The sequence below is a fragment of the Vidua chalybeata genome, chromosome 2, assembly GCF_026979565.1.
Source record: "Vidua chalybeata isolate OUT-0048 chromosome 2, bVidCha1 merged haplotype, whole genome shotgun sequence".
Classification (NCBI taxonomy): Eukaryota; Metazoa; Chordata; class Aves; order Passeriformes; family Viduidae; genus Vidua; species Vidua chalybeata.
In genome coordinates this window covers 67553700-67570449 of record NC_071531.1, presented here as the reverse complement: position 1 = coordinate 67570449, position 16750 = coordinate 67553700, and the positions used below count along the sequence as shown (strand labels likewise).

The window sequence follows — 16750 nt, the reverse complement described above, 5'->3', positions numbered from 1 at the left end:
AGGCAAAGGGAAAGTTTCAGTACTGGAAGATAAAAATGTGAAGCAAAACAATGGTGATTTTGTGGTTATAGCAATGCATTCCCCTTGCTGCCTCTCCCTTACCTTCGAGGAGGGCCAGGCATCTCTTTATCGATCTGTGGTTAGCTGCTACATTGAACAGCTGACAGCAGCCAGGCTTGTTGCTGTCCCATCACGCTAGAGCCATTGTGAGCACTTTGCCAGCCACAGTCCTTTGGGAATTGCCCACAAACAAACTGCAATGCCTCCATCTCTCTGCCAGTACCCTGTGAAGAGTCATGCTCACTGGGCATCCACACCCGGCCTGTGACTCGCCCAGCCCTTGCCAGCACATATCACGGTGTGTTCTTTCCCCTCCGGCTTTAACCACACAAGTGTGGCTGTGTTGGACTCTTTCCAAGCTCACAGCTAAAAAGCCTCTGCTGGGCATAGGTAGGAGGACCTCCCCCTTCCTTGATTGCCTCGAGCACCGCTAGCGAGTGCATTTCCCCAAAAGAGAGCAGTATGGTTCAGCTGACGGCAGAAGTTTGACTGTACAAATCCAATGTAAGCACGGTAAATGTAGTCCATGTCACACCGTTTGTGGGCTCCCAAGGGAATGAAGGGGCTGGAGAGCCCTTCACGGGTAATTTGGTCTCATAGCCTGGCAGCTGTATCCTCCAGCAGGACACTGTGCGTGTGCCGCCCTAGGGACTGAGCAGTGACTCATCACAGCCCTCCAGTGCCATCCACAGAGCTGCCATGGGGCTGTCACAGCCTCAGGTAAAGGCAGTGCTGCTGATTAGTCCCATCAAAGCCTGTAGGGGCACTTTCACCATCCCCTGCCAGGCCAAAGATGGTACTCTCACCCCTCGCACCTGATGGGTATGAGGGCTCTCTACAGCACCTCTCCCTCCTACCACCCTCACCCACGAAGAGCTCAGCCTGCAAAGCTGCAGGCAGAAGAGATGATCCAGGCAGCCCAAGTCCCAACACATCCTTCTAAAGTAAATTCTTAAAAATAGGTAGATATGCTCTGCTCTCCACAGGATCTCCTCTTTTCCTTGCCCACATACAAGCCAGCCTGTGGCCACTCTGACCTGTGGGTGCATAAAGAGGAAGAGCACTTTGTCTCCTCCTGCTAGGGCCACAGGTCATACATGCAGCGAAGGGAAGCCTCAGCCCTGCTGCTGAGCTTCCTGCACCCTCCTGACAACTCCCTGCAAGCCCCATTTGCTGTGCCAGAGTGGGTGGTGGGCACAACCCAACCTCCAGAGAGAGAAGATCCACTGGCATCCCTCGTACCCCAGTGACTACAGTCTGAGAACTGTGCCTCAGAAGACTTGATCTCAGACCTCAAGGAAAGCCACATAGCAGAGATGTGGCAGGGTTTGTAGCCGTGCCCTGGTCATTCATGCTGTGCCTACCGGCAGTGATCCCTGGAGAAGGATGCTTCCTTCTCCTTTCCAACTTCTTCCCTTCATTTTAGGTTTAAGGCAGTTTATTTAAAGATATATATTTTTTAAACCTTCCCCTTCTTAAAATCATCTCTTCTTGATAATTTTTTTCAACTGTTTGGTTATTTGTTTGTTTTTTGTTTGTTTTTCTTTTTTTTTTTTTTTACTGACAGCTTTCTATCTGGTGGGCAAGCAACCCTGGCCGAGGCATCTCCCCGCGCTCGGCACCCCGAGCTCCCAGCGCCCCGCTTCGCCCCCCGGCAGGAGCAGCTCCATCCCTCAACCAAGCACGCCCCTGCTGCGGACCCGGGCGCCAAAATTCGCCCAGGCACCTTCCGCCGCGCCCCTTTAGCAGAAGGGCAGCCTCTCGGCACCTGAGAAGGGCACGGGCAGCGCAGCCCCGGCCCCGCTGCCCCCTCGCCGGGCACCGCGGGTCCCGGGGCAGGGGGCGGGCGGGAGGAGGTGGCCAGCCCGGTCCCGCCCCGCGGCTCCGCGCCGGGAAGGCGGCGGGAGGGAGCGGGTCGGTCCGGGAGTGAGCGGGACCGGGGACCGGGACCGAGCTTTGCTCTAGGCGGCAGCACCGCCCGACGGGCCGGGGGTAAGTCCTGATTGCTGCCTCTCGCTCCCCTCCCGCCCGGTGCCGGCAGTCCCTTTTCCCGCAGCACCCCGCCTCTCTCCCTGCCCGGTTTTCCCCAGCCCCCGGCCCCCCGCGGCATCGCCGGGGCACACGGCAGCCGGGCCCGGGGGCACCACGGGGAGCGGCGCAGCTCCCGCTGCCCCTTGGGTGCGGGAACGGCGGGAGCGGAGCAGCACCCGCAGCTGGAGACCAACCCAAAGCCACCGCCACACCTGGACCCCGCGCTCGGAGCCCGAACCCTTTCCCGCACCTGGACCTGCGTGTGGAGCGGGACAGGCACCCGGACCCCTCCGAAGCAGAGACCCACGAGAGGAGCGTCCCTTTTCCCCCCTTTCCCCTCCCTCTGCTCTTCCCCACGGCTGCGACCCTTGTACCCATGGCAGTTTGTCACCCCGTTACCCAGGGTGGTGGGTGTCCTGCCACCCCTCTATGAGGGTATCCAGGTACACTGGTACGTGCCTGGATTGGCAGCGCCCTGGCCAGGTGCAGAGTGAGCAGGACAGAGGGTGGGGGGGGAGGGGGGGGGCAGGTTGAGGACAGTCCAGGGATGAGGGACCTGGCAGGGCTGGGAGGGATCGTGGTAGGGAAGACTGACTTTGGGGTAAGAGTCGAAAATAATGCTCGTGGATATAAGAAACAGAAGACAAGACAGGAAACCCACAGCCAAACTGTGTGTTGGGATGCCTTTATGCCTTCTGGTTATATATATTATAGGTGATATTTTGTTCATTCGCTGTTCTGGCCTTGCTTATCACCTAGGCAGCTGCTTTTTCCAGCACTACAGTACCAGCCTTTCCTGGCTCCAGACAATACAGAATTCCCAGAGTGGGAACTGTGTTTGTGCAAGGGACACAGTAAAATGAATCCTTTCTTTGGGTGGCTGCAGCTCAACTGTTTAATGAACAGTCCTGGACCCAGCAGCAGCACTCATGGTACAAGAGATCTTCGTGATCCAGTGGAAAGCTTAACTTCTTTGCCAGGATCATGCAGAAGAAAGATAGAGGAGACAAATACAAGCCATAAGAGATTGTTTCACCCCTGTTCTGAGGGATCTGTGTTCACAAGACATGAGGAAGTTCAGTTTCCATCTCGTTCGACCCTTGTCCTCTCCCAGCTACAAAGCATCAGGGGAGAGTGGCACCTGTTTTAAGGATGAGTCTGTGCCAAGGGGCTGGAGCAATTTATACCCATTGCACAGCTACTCCTCCAGGAGCATGGCTGTGCAGCAGCTGTACACCACAGATGCTGCTGTTCAAGGGGTGAGGTGAAACAGAGTCATATTTATACCACTGGCATGGCAATGCTTTGTCCTTGCTTTTCATACCTGTCATACTGATGTTGAGTTCAGCAACAGGAGCAGTAGCAAAGGAAAAAAGATACAAGACATTAAATGTCATGGAACAACCTCAGTACAGCAGCTTTCGTATTTCTGGAGAAAATTCCTCCTCTTAAATCAAGGAATGGTAGGTTACTGAAAACAGACTTGAATCTATTGTAACAAAAAGAAATGCAGAGCACCCTGCAAGCATCTTTTCAGTATTTCATCCCAACTATCAAGCTGGTTTGCTTTTCAGCACAGGAAGCACATCTTCTGGCCAGGCATGGAAAACACAGAGTACAGTATGGGTGGAATAGGAACAGCACCAGCAGTCAACCCTTTAGAAAGCAGGCAGGGCTTGGGACATGCTGCAGGAAAGGAGGAATTCTGGAGGTGGTGCTTGCTGCCAGGCTGCCAAGCACTTGAGTGTGTGAGGCTATTGAAGACATTTTTTGATGAGTAAAGGAAGAGGATACTTCCCAGAAGAAAAGATATAAGTTCCAAATTTTGGCCAAGCCTTAGTATGTTTGGGTGTCTGTGTTGGGTCTTGCTCATCATTTCAAATTGTTGTCTTTCAGGCTGCACTCTTGCCCAGCTGACATGTATTGTGGTGTGGCTTTGGTGCATCTCAAAACCATTGCCCTCTTTCCAAACAGCTGCATTGGTTGGTAAGATCCACCTTTCAAATGCACACAGGAGGTGAAATCTTGCATTCTTCTCTTGGTTTGGATTCAGTGAAAAACAGAACAGGCCAACCAAGTCTTTAAGCAAAGCTCTGCCTGTATATGAGCAGAAAAAAGACCTTTCTGATTGGCTTGAAGGAGAATGCATACAGAAAGTATAAAAATCATACCAGTAGCCACAGAGGGTACTGTTTTCCACAGTCATTGCAGAGCTCTGATTTTCAGTCCTCTCTCTTTCTCTTTACTGTGGCAGCCCCATGGCCCTCTTCACCAGAGCCAGCAGCCATCCTAATGCTACAGATCCCATTCCCTGTGGGGCAAACAGCACCACAGAGCCTGAGTTGCCCCATTCACACACCTACTACGCCCTCTGCTACTGCATCTTGATTCTGGCCATCATCTTTGGAAACGTGCTGGTCTGCTTGGCTGTGCTGAGGGAACGCACCTTGCAAACCACAACCAACTACCTCGTGGTAAGCCTGGCAGTGGCAGATTTGCTGGTGGCTACTTTGGTGATGCCATGGATGGTGTACCTGGAGGTGAGTACCTCTCAGAAATGATCAGCAGAATTCAACCACACCACTGCATGCGTGGTCATGTTCCTAGTGAAGTCTGTAGGAACATTTAGACTGATCTGTGGGGAACAGCCCTGGAGCTGTCCTGCAGGCTGTGTACTGCTTGGGTGTGCTACATGGAATGATTAAAAAAACCAGGAAATAAGTGTGCGTGTGTGGGAAGCCACACACAAGATAGAATTAGACTCTTCAGTTTGATTGCAACTAAAAAATATTATTAGAAGTCAAGTTTTATTTCAGACTGGAATAGTCTATCAGCTCAAGTGCATTCCATTCCTTAATGAAATCACATTATGCTTTGCTTTAGAAAATACTTGGCACTCACTCTCATCTGTGGAGCAGCCTCTGCCCCATACAATGGTCATGATTTGTGAGCACAACAAAAGTAGGTCCATTTCCTAGTTGTGTTTGCAGACCCATTCAAGACTAATTTCCATCTGTGGAGTTTGGATAATCAAAGCAGCTGATACAAGAGTCATACAAACAACAGAGAAGAGAACTCATACCCATCCCAAGCCCGAACTACCAATCCTGGCATTGCACGGGACTTCCTATAGAACTGGGCTGTAGGACTCCAGCAAGACTAAGTTTTAAAAAAACAGTCCAAAAAGCCCCAAAGTTTTTTTCAGTATTTGCTGCTGTTTATGGATCAGCAATGCCATCAATGAAGCAGAAATGGCGTCATGCTTCAATACCCCATGAGCCTGAAAGTTGCCAAAAAATCATTCAGTCCCTAAAACCGTGTAGAATACCTATTCATCTACTGAAGGTTTGCCAAACCAGACTTCAGAACTGGCCCTTATTTATGGAGAAGCTTAAGGTGGATGAATGCCTCAGATTTAAATGCCACTTGTAAAGTTTGTGCTTTACACTCCATTTTTAGAGTCATCAGTGGCCATGAAATGTGTTATTTTATCAGTCATGCAAACCAGAACTGTCTCTTTTTGAGAAATCTTTTGGGAAGGCTGTGACAGAGCAGAGCAGCAACAGGAACATTTTATAGCCTCAAAATCCTCATCTCCTCTTAAGGAGGTTTCTGCCACAGAAGTGCTATTCAGCAGTGTGTCTAGCAATCTTCTGGGGGCCAACATGTGGGTCTGACACACCAATACTGCTGCCCTCTTCTTTACTGATCCCTGGTGCTGTGGCTGCTGCAGCTCACGAAGGTTTCCAAGGCAGTGGCATCAGGGTATCCTGCCCACTGGAGTTTGAGAGTGTTAAACACATCGTTCCGTGTAGTCATTACACAGACGGAGGAGGACATGTGGCAGCATGGCTGGGAACACCCTCCTCAGTCTTCTCACAGCATCCAGTTCTACCTCCAAAGGGGAAGAAAGCTTCAGGAGAAGGTTGTCACTGAGGTCTAATCTGCTGAGACCGTGTGGGAGTCACTGTCTCCTCATCCCGTCTCTCACATGGGAGCAGTGAGACCTAAGCTGCTCTGTGAGCTCCAGGAACTCTACTGGACTGGTGTCAGAGGGAGGACAGAGCTGAGTTACTGCAACTCAGCAGTCCTGACCTCGAGTGCTCTTTGAACTCCCACTGTGCAAACCCACGAGAAGCCAGCCATCTCACAGCTGCAGGAGCCAGCAGCAGCCCCAAGCATCAGCTCTCAAACACAAAACCCTTCAGGGAGCCTGCTTAGGTGCACCACTACTTTCATGCATGCCATTGCCTAATGCAACTTTCCTACTTTCCCATCCATGTGCTCCTCAATGTGGCATCACCATTCGTATTGGAATTGTGGAGATTTTGTTGTTAATTTTAAGAATTCAGGAGAGTGGTAGATAAACATAAGTTTAAAAAGATAATAATTGGGCATTCATAAACTGGAAAGCTTCTTATAGAGTTTGGAAGTTAAAAATAATAACACCACAATTTTGTAGATAAAGCAGACTGGTCGTCAAGGAAGACTGGGTAAAAACCTGACCTGAATAGTCTATAGGGATCTTTAGCATTGTGTTTGATAGAGCCAGGATTTCACCCTGGACACTCTTCTGCTGCATAATCACTGAGTGGTAATGAGAGATTGTATCAGCTCATCTCTCTGTAGTTTGCTCTCATCAGCTTTAAGAGATTAATATTTGACCATCCACCTCACCCAGGCAGATGTGAGGATTCATTCAATTAATACCTGGGATATCCTTTGAGATTCCTGGACAAAAAATACCAGAGAGATAAAGAAGAAGTACCCCGCCAGCACATGAAAACCAGAAATGCAGACTAGCAGGTTCTAGCTGCTGTAGCAAAGATGATTAGAACAGAGCAATAAAAGGAAGAGCAGAAATAGAATTTTAAAAATTTTGAGCAAGGCATATTATAAAAAGGCTTTTCTTCACTGTTAAATTCTGGAATAAATTCTGAGTTCGTATACCCCACAGGTAAATATTAACTACTTTGCCAACTCCAGCAGAGCTACTCCCCATTTCAGAAGTGGCAGGTGGAAGTGAGAACGGGTTTTAAGCCCAAAGATTTTGATGTCAAGCATCTTCTTACACAAGCTACAGTCTCGTATGCAGGTGGTGTGATCTGATAGCATCATCCTGAGAGGGCTCACTTCTGAGCCATCCCCAACAGCACCTTCTTCAGCTTTAATAGTTCACATTCTTGAGCTCAGCATTTTAACACGCTCAGGACCTTGGAAACTCCCTCAGTTAAGTGCTTGTTCATCTGCTGGGTTAGCAGCAGCTGGCTTTCTTGTGAACACCTGCCACTGGCTTCATAAAATATTCTTCAGATTCCACAGCTCACACAGAAACTGCATTGCTTTTTGCCTCAAACTGCAGAAACATCCCTTACTGGGTCCCACTGCAAAGGCTTCCAGCACTTTTTTTTAATATATTTTGAGGTGGTCAATCATATCTCAAAATCTGAAACTAAAGTAAAACCAGTGTAGTGTTTCTTTGGAAGCTGAACCTACCCATTAAGGTCCCTAATCTCAGATGGACAGCCTTCAGTCTGCATGTCTTGTAGCTCACCTAACTGTGCAGAAAAGCTCAATGGTTTTGGTTTGACATTTTCCCCTTTACTTACTTTTTTCTAAGAAAAGAAGGAGCACCACCATTTTCAAGAGAACTGGAGAAGCAAGCACATTTCCCTTCTGCATTCTGCAAGCCAATTCCCATTTCCTTCCCCTGCATTCATTGAGGGTCAGAGGGTCTAATTGAAGACTGCCTTGTTCAATACCTGATTTCTGAAATGTAGCAGCTGGGTTCAGCAGAGAATACCCTAAAGACACAGCTCACCTCAGCAAGTTTCTGTGCCCATGTGTGGGAATGCTGCCACTATCAAAACCATTTACATTTCTCAGGATTATTTCTTAAACAACTCTCACAGAGTGAATTTTATATTTGTACAAGTGTTTCTCTCTGCAGAGGGCTGCATCCTTCCTAGGCACCAACACTCACAGGGTTGATCCACTGCCAGAGAAGCCAAGCTTACTTGTGGCACCCTCTCCAGTATGGTCTGGGATGGGTATTTTTGAATGGGTTTTAAAAAGCTCCAAGGATGGATCCTGCACAGATTTACCAAGCAGCTGGCTCCACTTCCCCACTGTCCCTGTAGTCAGAAAAGTAACCTTCATAACGTGTTTGCACCTTTCTTCCAGCTCATTCCTGTTGCCTCTTGTCGTCTGACCACACCACTGCTGTGAAAAACCCAGCTCCATCTTCTTAGCAACTTGCCTTCAACCTTTTCAATAACCTCCCACTAGGCACCAGAGGGCTGCTAGTCTCCCACCCCTCAAAGCCATCTCTTTTCCAGACTGAAAAAGTCCTGCTCCTTTAGCTGGTCCTCACAGCTGCCCCAGCCCCTGTGGATTGTTTTGGTGGCTCTCCACTGGACTCACTCCTGTTTATCAATGGTTTTCCTCTACTGATGCCTTAAAACCAGATGCAGTATTCCAGATGTTGTCTAAATGTGAGCAGAGAGACCAGGAACTAGTGGCAGTTTCTGATTGCTTCCCAGGATCCAGCTGAAACAGCAGGATCTACAGGGCTGAAGGCTAAAATCCAGGCTCTTTCCCAAGCATGGACTTTCCCCCTTTTTTTCTCTCCTCCTCCCCCATTCAGCGTAGGACTGGCTTTGTTTGCAGCTGATCAAAGAGGCAGCCTGCCCTCCATCTCCTACAAGGAGTGGGCACTGAGGCAAACCACCTCCCTGGGAATCAGGCTGTCATCCCAACCCCAAGGACAGCAGGGACATGCTTGGAACAATGCTTGTCAATCAAAAAGGTCGTTGTCAAGAACTTGGTGGCTGCTCCAAAACCCACTTTTCTCCATTGCTAAGACTGGCTGTGGCTGAGCTTTCACAACCACGCTCTTCAGATTAAAAATTCAAAACAACCACAACAGCTTGGTAGCAACTCAAGCTCCTTTATCTGAGTGGCCTGCAAGTTCTCACTCAGATCTAATAATCAAAATCTGTAACTAAGAATTCAGGTAAGGTTTTTGAGAAGCCTCAGTCTCAGATCTCAGTTTCATACATAAATGCAAAAAATATGCAGCACTTTTCCAGCTCGCTGCCTGCAAAAGCACTCTGGCAGCTAAGCTGAGAAAGACTTTCAGCCCTTAGATTTTCTCAGATAGTCATTAATCAAAAGCTAAATACAGTGATATCAAATTTAAATCAATTTTTTGTGTTAGGCCTTGAGAGAAGGGATAGCTGCTGTTTCTTCTCCCTGCCTCCCTCTGCAAGAGCAAAAAAAGGATTGAAATTAAAGTGAGGCTCCTTCTCCACATGAGAAGATAACGCAGATAACTGCTGCGTTATCTTGCACACAACACAGGTGCCTCAGTTTCCCTCTGCCCATCACTGTGGAGCTCCTCCAGCTGCTGAGACACTTGGAAGAGAGCAGCTCCTCACACATAACTTGTCAGGACCTGGTGCAGAGCAAGGCTGACAGTTTTCTGTCACTGGCACAGGTGACCGGAGGGGTCTGGACGTTCAGCCGTATCTGTTGCGATATCTTCGTCACCATGGATGTAATGATGTGCACAGCCAGCATTCTGAACCTCTGTGCCATCAGCATTGACAGGTGAGACACAGCAGCATCCAGGGGGACAGCCTGGATATGGGGACAGCCCTGTGCCCCAGTGGGGCAGGGACAAAGAAGTGGGGTGAGCACAGACAGCATTGGTGTCTTCAGGACAACAAAGCCCTGAAGGTCTGTCCCTGCCACTACTGCTGTTAATGTGGCTCTGCTCACATTGTGCAAGAAGAGGTCTGCACTGGAGGGCAGGGAGACATAAGCAATAAAACATCCCCAGTAGATGGTCAACCACATCTTTGAGCTTTTTAAAGGCAGGAACCACAATTGGTCATCCAAGTCCCACTGAGTGTCGAAGAGGGTTTCTCCTTCTGGAGATCTCACTCATGAAGCTTTAATAAACAAAATCCTACCATATTCACAGGGAGAGATGAAGATTATTGCTGTGTAATCTTGAGTTTTGCTCTGGTTTTCTGCATTTTAAAACTGAGCCTATTTTAAGCAATGCTGAGGGCTGGGAGCCAAAACCTTGGCACATGTGATCCTACTGGGACCAGGGAATGAGGGAAGGGAAAAATACTGCATGCTATACCTTTGTAATGTGTAGTTCAAGGATAATAATGCAAGGCAGCTCTCAGTACTGCTTTGGTCTGGTGTTCCTCCATGGGAATCTGTATCCCCATTTCAGTTTGGCTCTGTCTGCAAAACGCAGCCCCCAGGCTCTCCTAAAGATGAGACTCCTGTGCCTTCCAAATCCTTGCCCTGCTGAGCTGCATCTCCTGGAGCACCCCAGCAACTGAAGGTCCTTGACAACCTGCCCCAGGCAATGCTCTGCCTGTCAGGCTAACACCAGACTAGACAGCTGAGACAGAGAGAGTTTAGTAGTTTGTGGTTACTCCAGAGAGTGCTCTTGCACAGCAGTGCCCATATAACTTTAGGGGCTTGAGGGTTAGGGATTTCCTGGAGTTTCTTGATCCGTCTGGTAGCCCAAACCTTGTAGCTTCGCATGCTGTGGGTTCTGCTGAGCATTTCTCTGCACTGCTGCCAACTAACTCTGATTTCCTCTGTTCCTCCCCCCAATGCTCCACTTACCGTTTCTACAAATTGCTGTTCCCATCATCTGATTTTCTCTACTTTCCTCTTCTATTTCCTCACCACATTCACCATCATCTTCCCTGTGCTGCTTTCACTTCTCCTTTTAAAAACTTGGTCCTTTCCCTCCCTCCTTCCTCCGCCTCCTCTTCCTGGAGCTGGTTTGGTCTGCAGATACACCGCAGTGGTGAAACCAGTTCAGTACCAGTACAGCACTGGGCAGAGCTCCTGCAGGAGGGTCTCTCTCATGATTGTGATAGTCTGGATGCTGGCATTTGCAGTGTCATGCCCTCTCCTCTTTGGCTTCAATACTACAGGTAGGTGATATCCTGAACTATAGCACGCAAGAGGGGTTGGCAGTGGAGCTGCCCTGTGTATGGCCAGGTCATTTAGCATGGTCCTGCACATTTGCCAAGTTACAGGAAATTTTAAGGAACTGGAAAGCACACTGAAGGGAGAGAAAAATCCCCATGCGCTCTTGTCTATAAACTTGCCATTTGCTCAGGCAGACACTGACTATCGCTCTAAAGGGCAAACCTGCCTGCTCTACTGCCAAATCAATGCCCATCAAGGTGTCCAGCTCCTCAGATTCCTATCAAACAATCACTTTGAGCTCATGGAGCAAAACATGCAGCACATACAGCACACACACACACACCAGACTTAATGGCATCTTGCCGATATCAACAGGTTCAGAAGCACAGTTTTGACTCTGATACAGAATACACTTCTAAACAGCAAGGATTGCATATAGCATTGCTTGTTAGAGACCTCCTTCCTTCCTATCCAGCTGGCTGTCTGCTTCCTTAACTAATCCCTTGAGGAGGGCAAACAATTTAGCCTTCACCTTGGAAGCAGATTGGTCTTTTTCCTTTCCCTCAGCTAGGGCAACACAGCCTCCCTGGAGGCAGAAGAGCAGGGGAGCCTTCCTTCACACTGAGTCACAGGCAGAAGCCTCTGCTCCCCCTCCATCCTCTCCCCAGTGCTTGAGGCAGGAAAGGGATGGGAGTGGGAAATTCTGCTGCCCCCCTCTGCCTGGTTCAGACAGTGGTGGATGCGCACTCTGCATCTAGACAGCACAGAGGCTGTCAAAGGAATAGGAGAAAGGATGGGAACAGACAAGAGAGAAGAGAACAGAGCTGTTGGCCAGAAGAGCAGTAGCCAGTAGCATGCTGGCTACTGCTAGATGGCCCTGTGTTGGGTTCATTTTAAGCATCACTTAGGTAATTGGGTAAGCCAGAGCATAATCTGCACTCCTTAGACTGTCTTTGCCCCCAGCCACCTTTTGTCTCAGTTACAGCTTATGGGCTGTAACTAGCCAACACACCAGAGCCTCCTTGTACTAAACCAAATCAGCTTAGCCACTCCTCTCTTTCTCTCTCTCTCTTCCTTCCCAGGGGATCCCAGTGTCTGTTCCATATCCAACCCTAGTTTTGTCATCTACTCCTCTTTGGTGTCCTTCTACCTCCCCTTCATGGTGACCCTGCTGCTCTATGTCCGGATTTACCTCGTGCTCAGACAGAGGCAAAAGAAGCGAACCCTCACCCGGCAGGGCAGGCAGAGCATCAGCACCAAACCATGTTATGCTCACAAAGTAAGAGCCATGTGAACCCAGCAGGAGTTGTCAAAAAGGAGAGGAATGCATCATCTCTTCTCCTCAAAGGGTTAAAACACAGAACAGAAAGCATAAGGAGGGACATGACATGTTTTCATCCCATCCCTTGCTCATACACCATAGTATTTGAGGTGCAGAAGCTCCAATTAAATCCTTTTCAGACCTCTAGAAAGAGAATATTTCCTATGTATCTCTGCCCTCTAGAAGTGGCAAGAAGAGCACAGCCTACTTCAGTATTTCTTCAGAGCAGGGTTTTCTCAGCCATGCATAAGTCTTCATTTTTTTCATAATTTCTTCATTTATTGATTTTAATGTCTTCATTTACTGAATTTCCTCTATGAAGCTTCACTTTCAGGGCTTCACAGGCTTTAACCTCTGTTATTAAAATAAAAAACCCTCTTCATCTAACAAACTTAAGAGGGCAAAATACTCATGGTGCATGCAACATTTGTTCCACTGACCTTTCTAGACGAAATATCTGCAACCATGGGAACCAACACAACAGTTTGAAAGGAATTACCTGGTCATGCATATCCACTCCTTTCACCCAATTTTGCACAGTGAAGCTACATTGAAAGGGTGGGGATGCTGAGGGGAGCAGAGCCAACAGAAAAATACAGATGAGAGTTTAGCAGAGCAGGTATTCCTGCTCTTACTGTTCTCATGCTTCTCTTGGGTGGGATGGAGGCAAAGAGTTGTCAACTGCTGGTTCACCCCCAGGTCAGTGCAGAGGACATGGTGCAATGTAAGAGGCGAGTGAGGCTAAGGATAACTCCTACTAGTTCCCTCATCATCCTCTGGTCCAATGAGCAGTTTGGATGGTTTCCAGTTCCTCTGTGGCATCGTCTTTTGCAGGAACACATGGAGAGGAAAGCTTTGCCAAACAGATGCCAAGGCACGTTTTCCCCCTGTCTTTCACTCAAATGCACAGGCCAGGAGATGTCTACAAAAAGGAGGTTGCTGACTGTCTTCAGCCTGGAGCGGTACCGAAGCTTCTGCCACGAGGCATCCCTCACCAAGGCACCAGGGACTACCCAAACCAGCAGGTGGGAAGAGAGGAGGAGCAGGAAGCGAGCAGTGGAGGTACGGAGGCTCAGCAATGGTAGAACCATCAGCAGCTTGAGGCTGGCCCAGCAGCAGCCCCGACTGATACAGCTGCGGGAGAGGAAGGCTACACAGATGCTGGCAATTGTCCTGGGTGAGTGGGAGCCATTCTGCCTGCGGGGTGCAAGGGGTGATGGTTTGGGAAGTCCAGGAGCACAGAATCTCCTAATACAATATTGAGATTAAAAAAAAAAAAATGCAAGCTGGGCCTTGGCTTCAGCTGTTACTGCTTCACAAACTCAGGAGAGACAGTAGTGGGACATTTAGAGATCTAGAATAATGCTCCCAAATGTTGAGAGCCACCTATGTTAGTGTTTTATTTTGTTACCCTTGTGTTTAAAATCAGTGGTCAGCAAGCACTTACTAAAGGGAGCAACAGCCAATGCCTTTGCTTTTCCTTTTTGTTTGTTTTACTATTACAAGGCTGGAACAATCCTAAGTTCCCATACATGCAGAAGCTCTTAGATCTGATTACAGAAGGGGAAACTGAGGCAAGGAACTGCAGAGGAACCAGTTCATACAGCTGGGTAGAGAAGCCAGGAGACTGGAGTCCCTGTCACCTGCTGTGGTCACCAGATGCACTGTTCCCCCCACCATTAACTCAGTAGTAGCACAGAAATAACGCAGCCTTCATCCTAACTGATTAAAGCAGCTGAGGCTTTCCCTCAAAGTTTTGGCTGCTTGCTTTTGTCTGTCATCAGACCACTTCCAAAGTCCCATACACTCACAAAGCTGGTCCCAAGGAGCCCAAACTTTTGCCAAATCCCTCTGTGACAGAAATAAACGTGGCCTTCAGTGTTTGTGAAACAGAAACATCATGGAAATAGTGAGGGGCTGGAGGGAGAGGTCACCAGTGCAGGCCCCTTTCCAAATAGTTGCTGCTCTAAACTCATGGATTGTTTTCTGCCTCTCTCTAAACCCAGGGGCATTCATAGTCTGCTGGCTGCCCTTCTTCTTGATTCACATCCTCAATGCCCACTGCCCATCCTGCCACGTGCCTCCAGGGCTTTACAGTGCCAGCACCTGGCTCGGGTATGTCAACAGTGCCCTCAACCCCATCATCTACACAACCTTCAACACTGACTTCCGCAAAGCCTTCCTCAAGATCCTCTGCTGCTGACTGTGGGGCCACACCAGGCTGCATGGGTCTGTAGCAGCCCCCTGGGAGGAGAAAAAGACAGGAACAAGCCAGTGAGTCCCTCAGTGCTGGGCACAGTCCTGGGTGTGCAGCAGATCAGCCACCACAGTGCATCGCTCCTGGGAGCTGACAGGCTTGCAGGGCACATGCAACCCAAATGCAGATGGCATCCCTCATCTCTGCTGCCTACATGCTGGAAATGCATTTGCCCTCCCACAGCTGGAGCCTCAGCCTGCAGAAGGCACCCAGCTCATGCACAGCAGTCCTAGTAAGAGGACAGAACGACTTCTTTGATAAGGATCCTGATCTCTTCAGTCAGGAGCCAAGAGTGAAAATTGGACAAGGAAACTTAGAAAAGGAGCACTGATGGAGAAATAACAACTTTCCTGTTGTTTCCATCAAGAGGTTTGCCTGTAAAACTAGGTCAGTCTAAGTGCTTGAGAAAATCGCCCTAGTTGCAAATTAAATCTTCCCTTGTGCTGCCAGCTTGTATTTTACTGCTCCTTGCAATGTAGAGAGGTGGCTGTTCTCCCTCTGGTATGTCAGCTCACATGACAAGTGCAACACTACCCCAGAGTCCCCTCTCCTCCTGACCCAAGGACCAGTGATAGATTGGCCACTACTTAACTACCACACACCCCAGTGATCTACTGGGGCCACCAAGAGAACAAGGCTCTTGATAGCTGCCATAGATTCAAACCTGTTTTTTCAGCTGGTTGCATGCACCCTGTCTCTAAACTTGTTCATGATCTCCTTGGAACCAATCTTCACCTGTGCTCCTCTCCTGAGAGGAGCACTGCTAGATTTAGGGTTTGTACCACCTGGCTGCTGCAGTAACTGTTTCATAACATTCCTCCCAGTAAGAAGAGACATTTGCATTGGGATTAGCCCCAGGACTCTCCCTGACGCCCCTTGCCAATACTCTTGTCTTCACATATGGCATCTCTATATCCCAGCATCCAGGAGCTGGCCAAATACAGTCTGGCCATGGTCTCCTTTCCCAGCAGTATTCTACAAAGCCATCTCCAGTAGTTCCTGGATGAAAAAACCAGACAAGACTTGATGTCCTGTAAGCTGGTCTTGTGTCAGGGCACTGTAATGCTCTTCCCCTCACATAGACAAACCTGGAATGGGCCAGAGAGCCTCAGCTTGGTTCTCTCATTTTGCCCCCTTGCTGTACTGGATCAGAGGCTTCAGCTCTCACTCCCAGGACCTGGCTTAGTTGTGCTGTCAGCCACACTCGTTTGATAGCTTTGGGCATAACTCTGTGTGCTGCTCCTGCCTGTGTCCATGCCACAGCTTTTCCATCTGGGAAGGGCTTCCTTTCTTTCCTAATATGAAGCCAAAGCCATTGTCCTCTGCCTCCAGGGCTTATAGCAGAGCTCTAGCTGCTACTTTGGTTTGTCTGGGTTTTGGGAGGAGGATCTTGTGGAGAGCTTGTCATTTGCCTGGGCAGGTGCCCTCCATACTGCATTGTAACTCCCTTAACCCAATAAAACACAAGTGTAATTGGAAGTTTTGGTATCTTTGTGATTAATGTACCTCCTTCCATAAACCTTTTGTCATCAGTAGCCCTCTTCACACTTTCCCTGTAAAAAATTATCATCCGCCTGGACACCCACAAGAAGTCTTTATTATTACTTGCATTTTCCGTGCAACTGGGCTGCTGTAAGCACTTCCAGCAGATGAATTCTGGAAATACAGTCAGCTTGTTTCCCAGCTACGCCAGGCAGACATGCAGTAGTGTTACTCCATCTGCTCAAAGATGCTGGATAGCATGGGAGGCACTCAGCGCAGAGGATGGGGGAGGTATGAATCGAGTGAACCAACCTGTGGACAGACTGCCACTCCAGAAATACTCATGAAGATGTTTCATAACAGAGATCACCAGTCCAGTTGCTTTATACAACCATTGTCATAAAGGAGGAAATGAAAAGAAAGATCTTTTAAAGGATGACTAGGTCCATTTCAAGACCTGGTCTAACAACTCTCAGGGGTCAGTTTGATCTTACTTGAATTTGAACTGGTTCTTCAAGGAGTGATCCCCAAGATGATTCATGATAGAGGTAAGAACAGGAGTTGTGGCAGAAAACTAAGCAGCATTTTGGTGTCCACACAGCTATAAGGGATGGGGAAAATTCTGTATC

General features: G+C 48.7%; 1 protein-coding gene across 1 annotated transcript; it reads left to right on the top strand.

Annotated features, from left to right (window-relative positions):
* The first annotated feature begins 1955 nt into the window (after positions 1-1955).
* DRD3 (dopamine receptor D3) lies at positions 1956-16069 on the top strand. Its single transcript, XM_053934937.1, has 7 exons — positions 1956-2052; positions 4346-4631; positions 9590-9702; positions 10921-11063; positions 12144-12340; positions 13217-13559; positions 14389-16069. The coding sequence occupies exons 2-7, from the start codon at positions 4350-4352 to the stop codon at positions 14583-14585; spliced, it is 1275 nt and encodes a 424-aa protein (XP_053790912.1). The 5' UTR covers positions 1956-2052; positions 4346-4349; the 3' UTR covers positions 14586-16069.
* Positions 16070-16750: the final 681 nt, after the last annotated feature.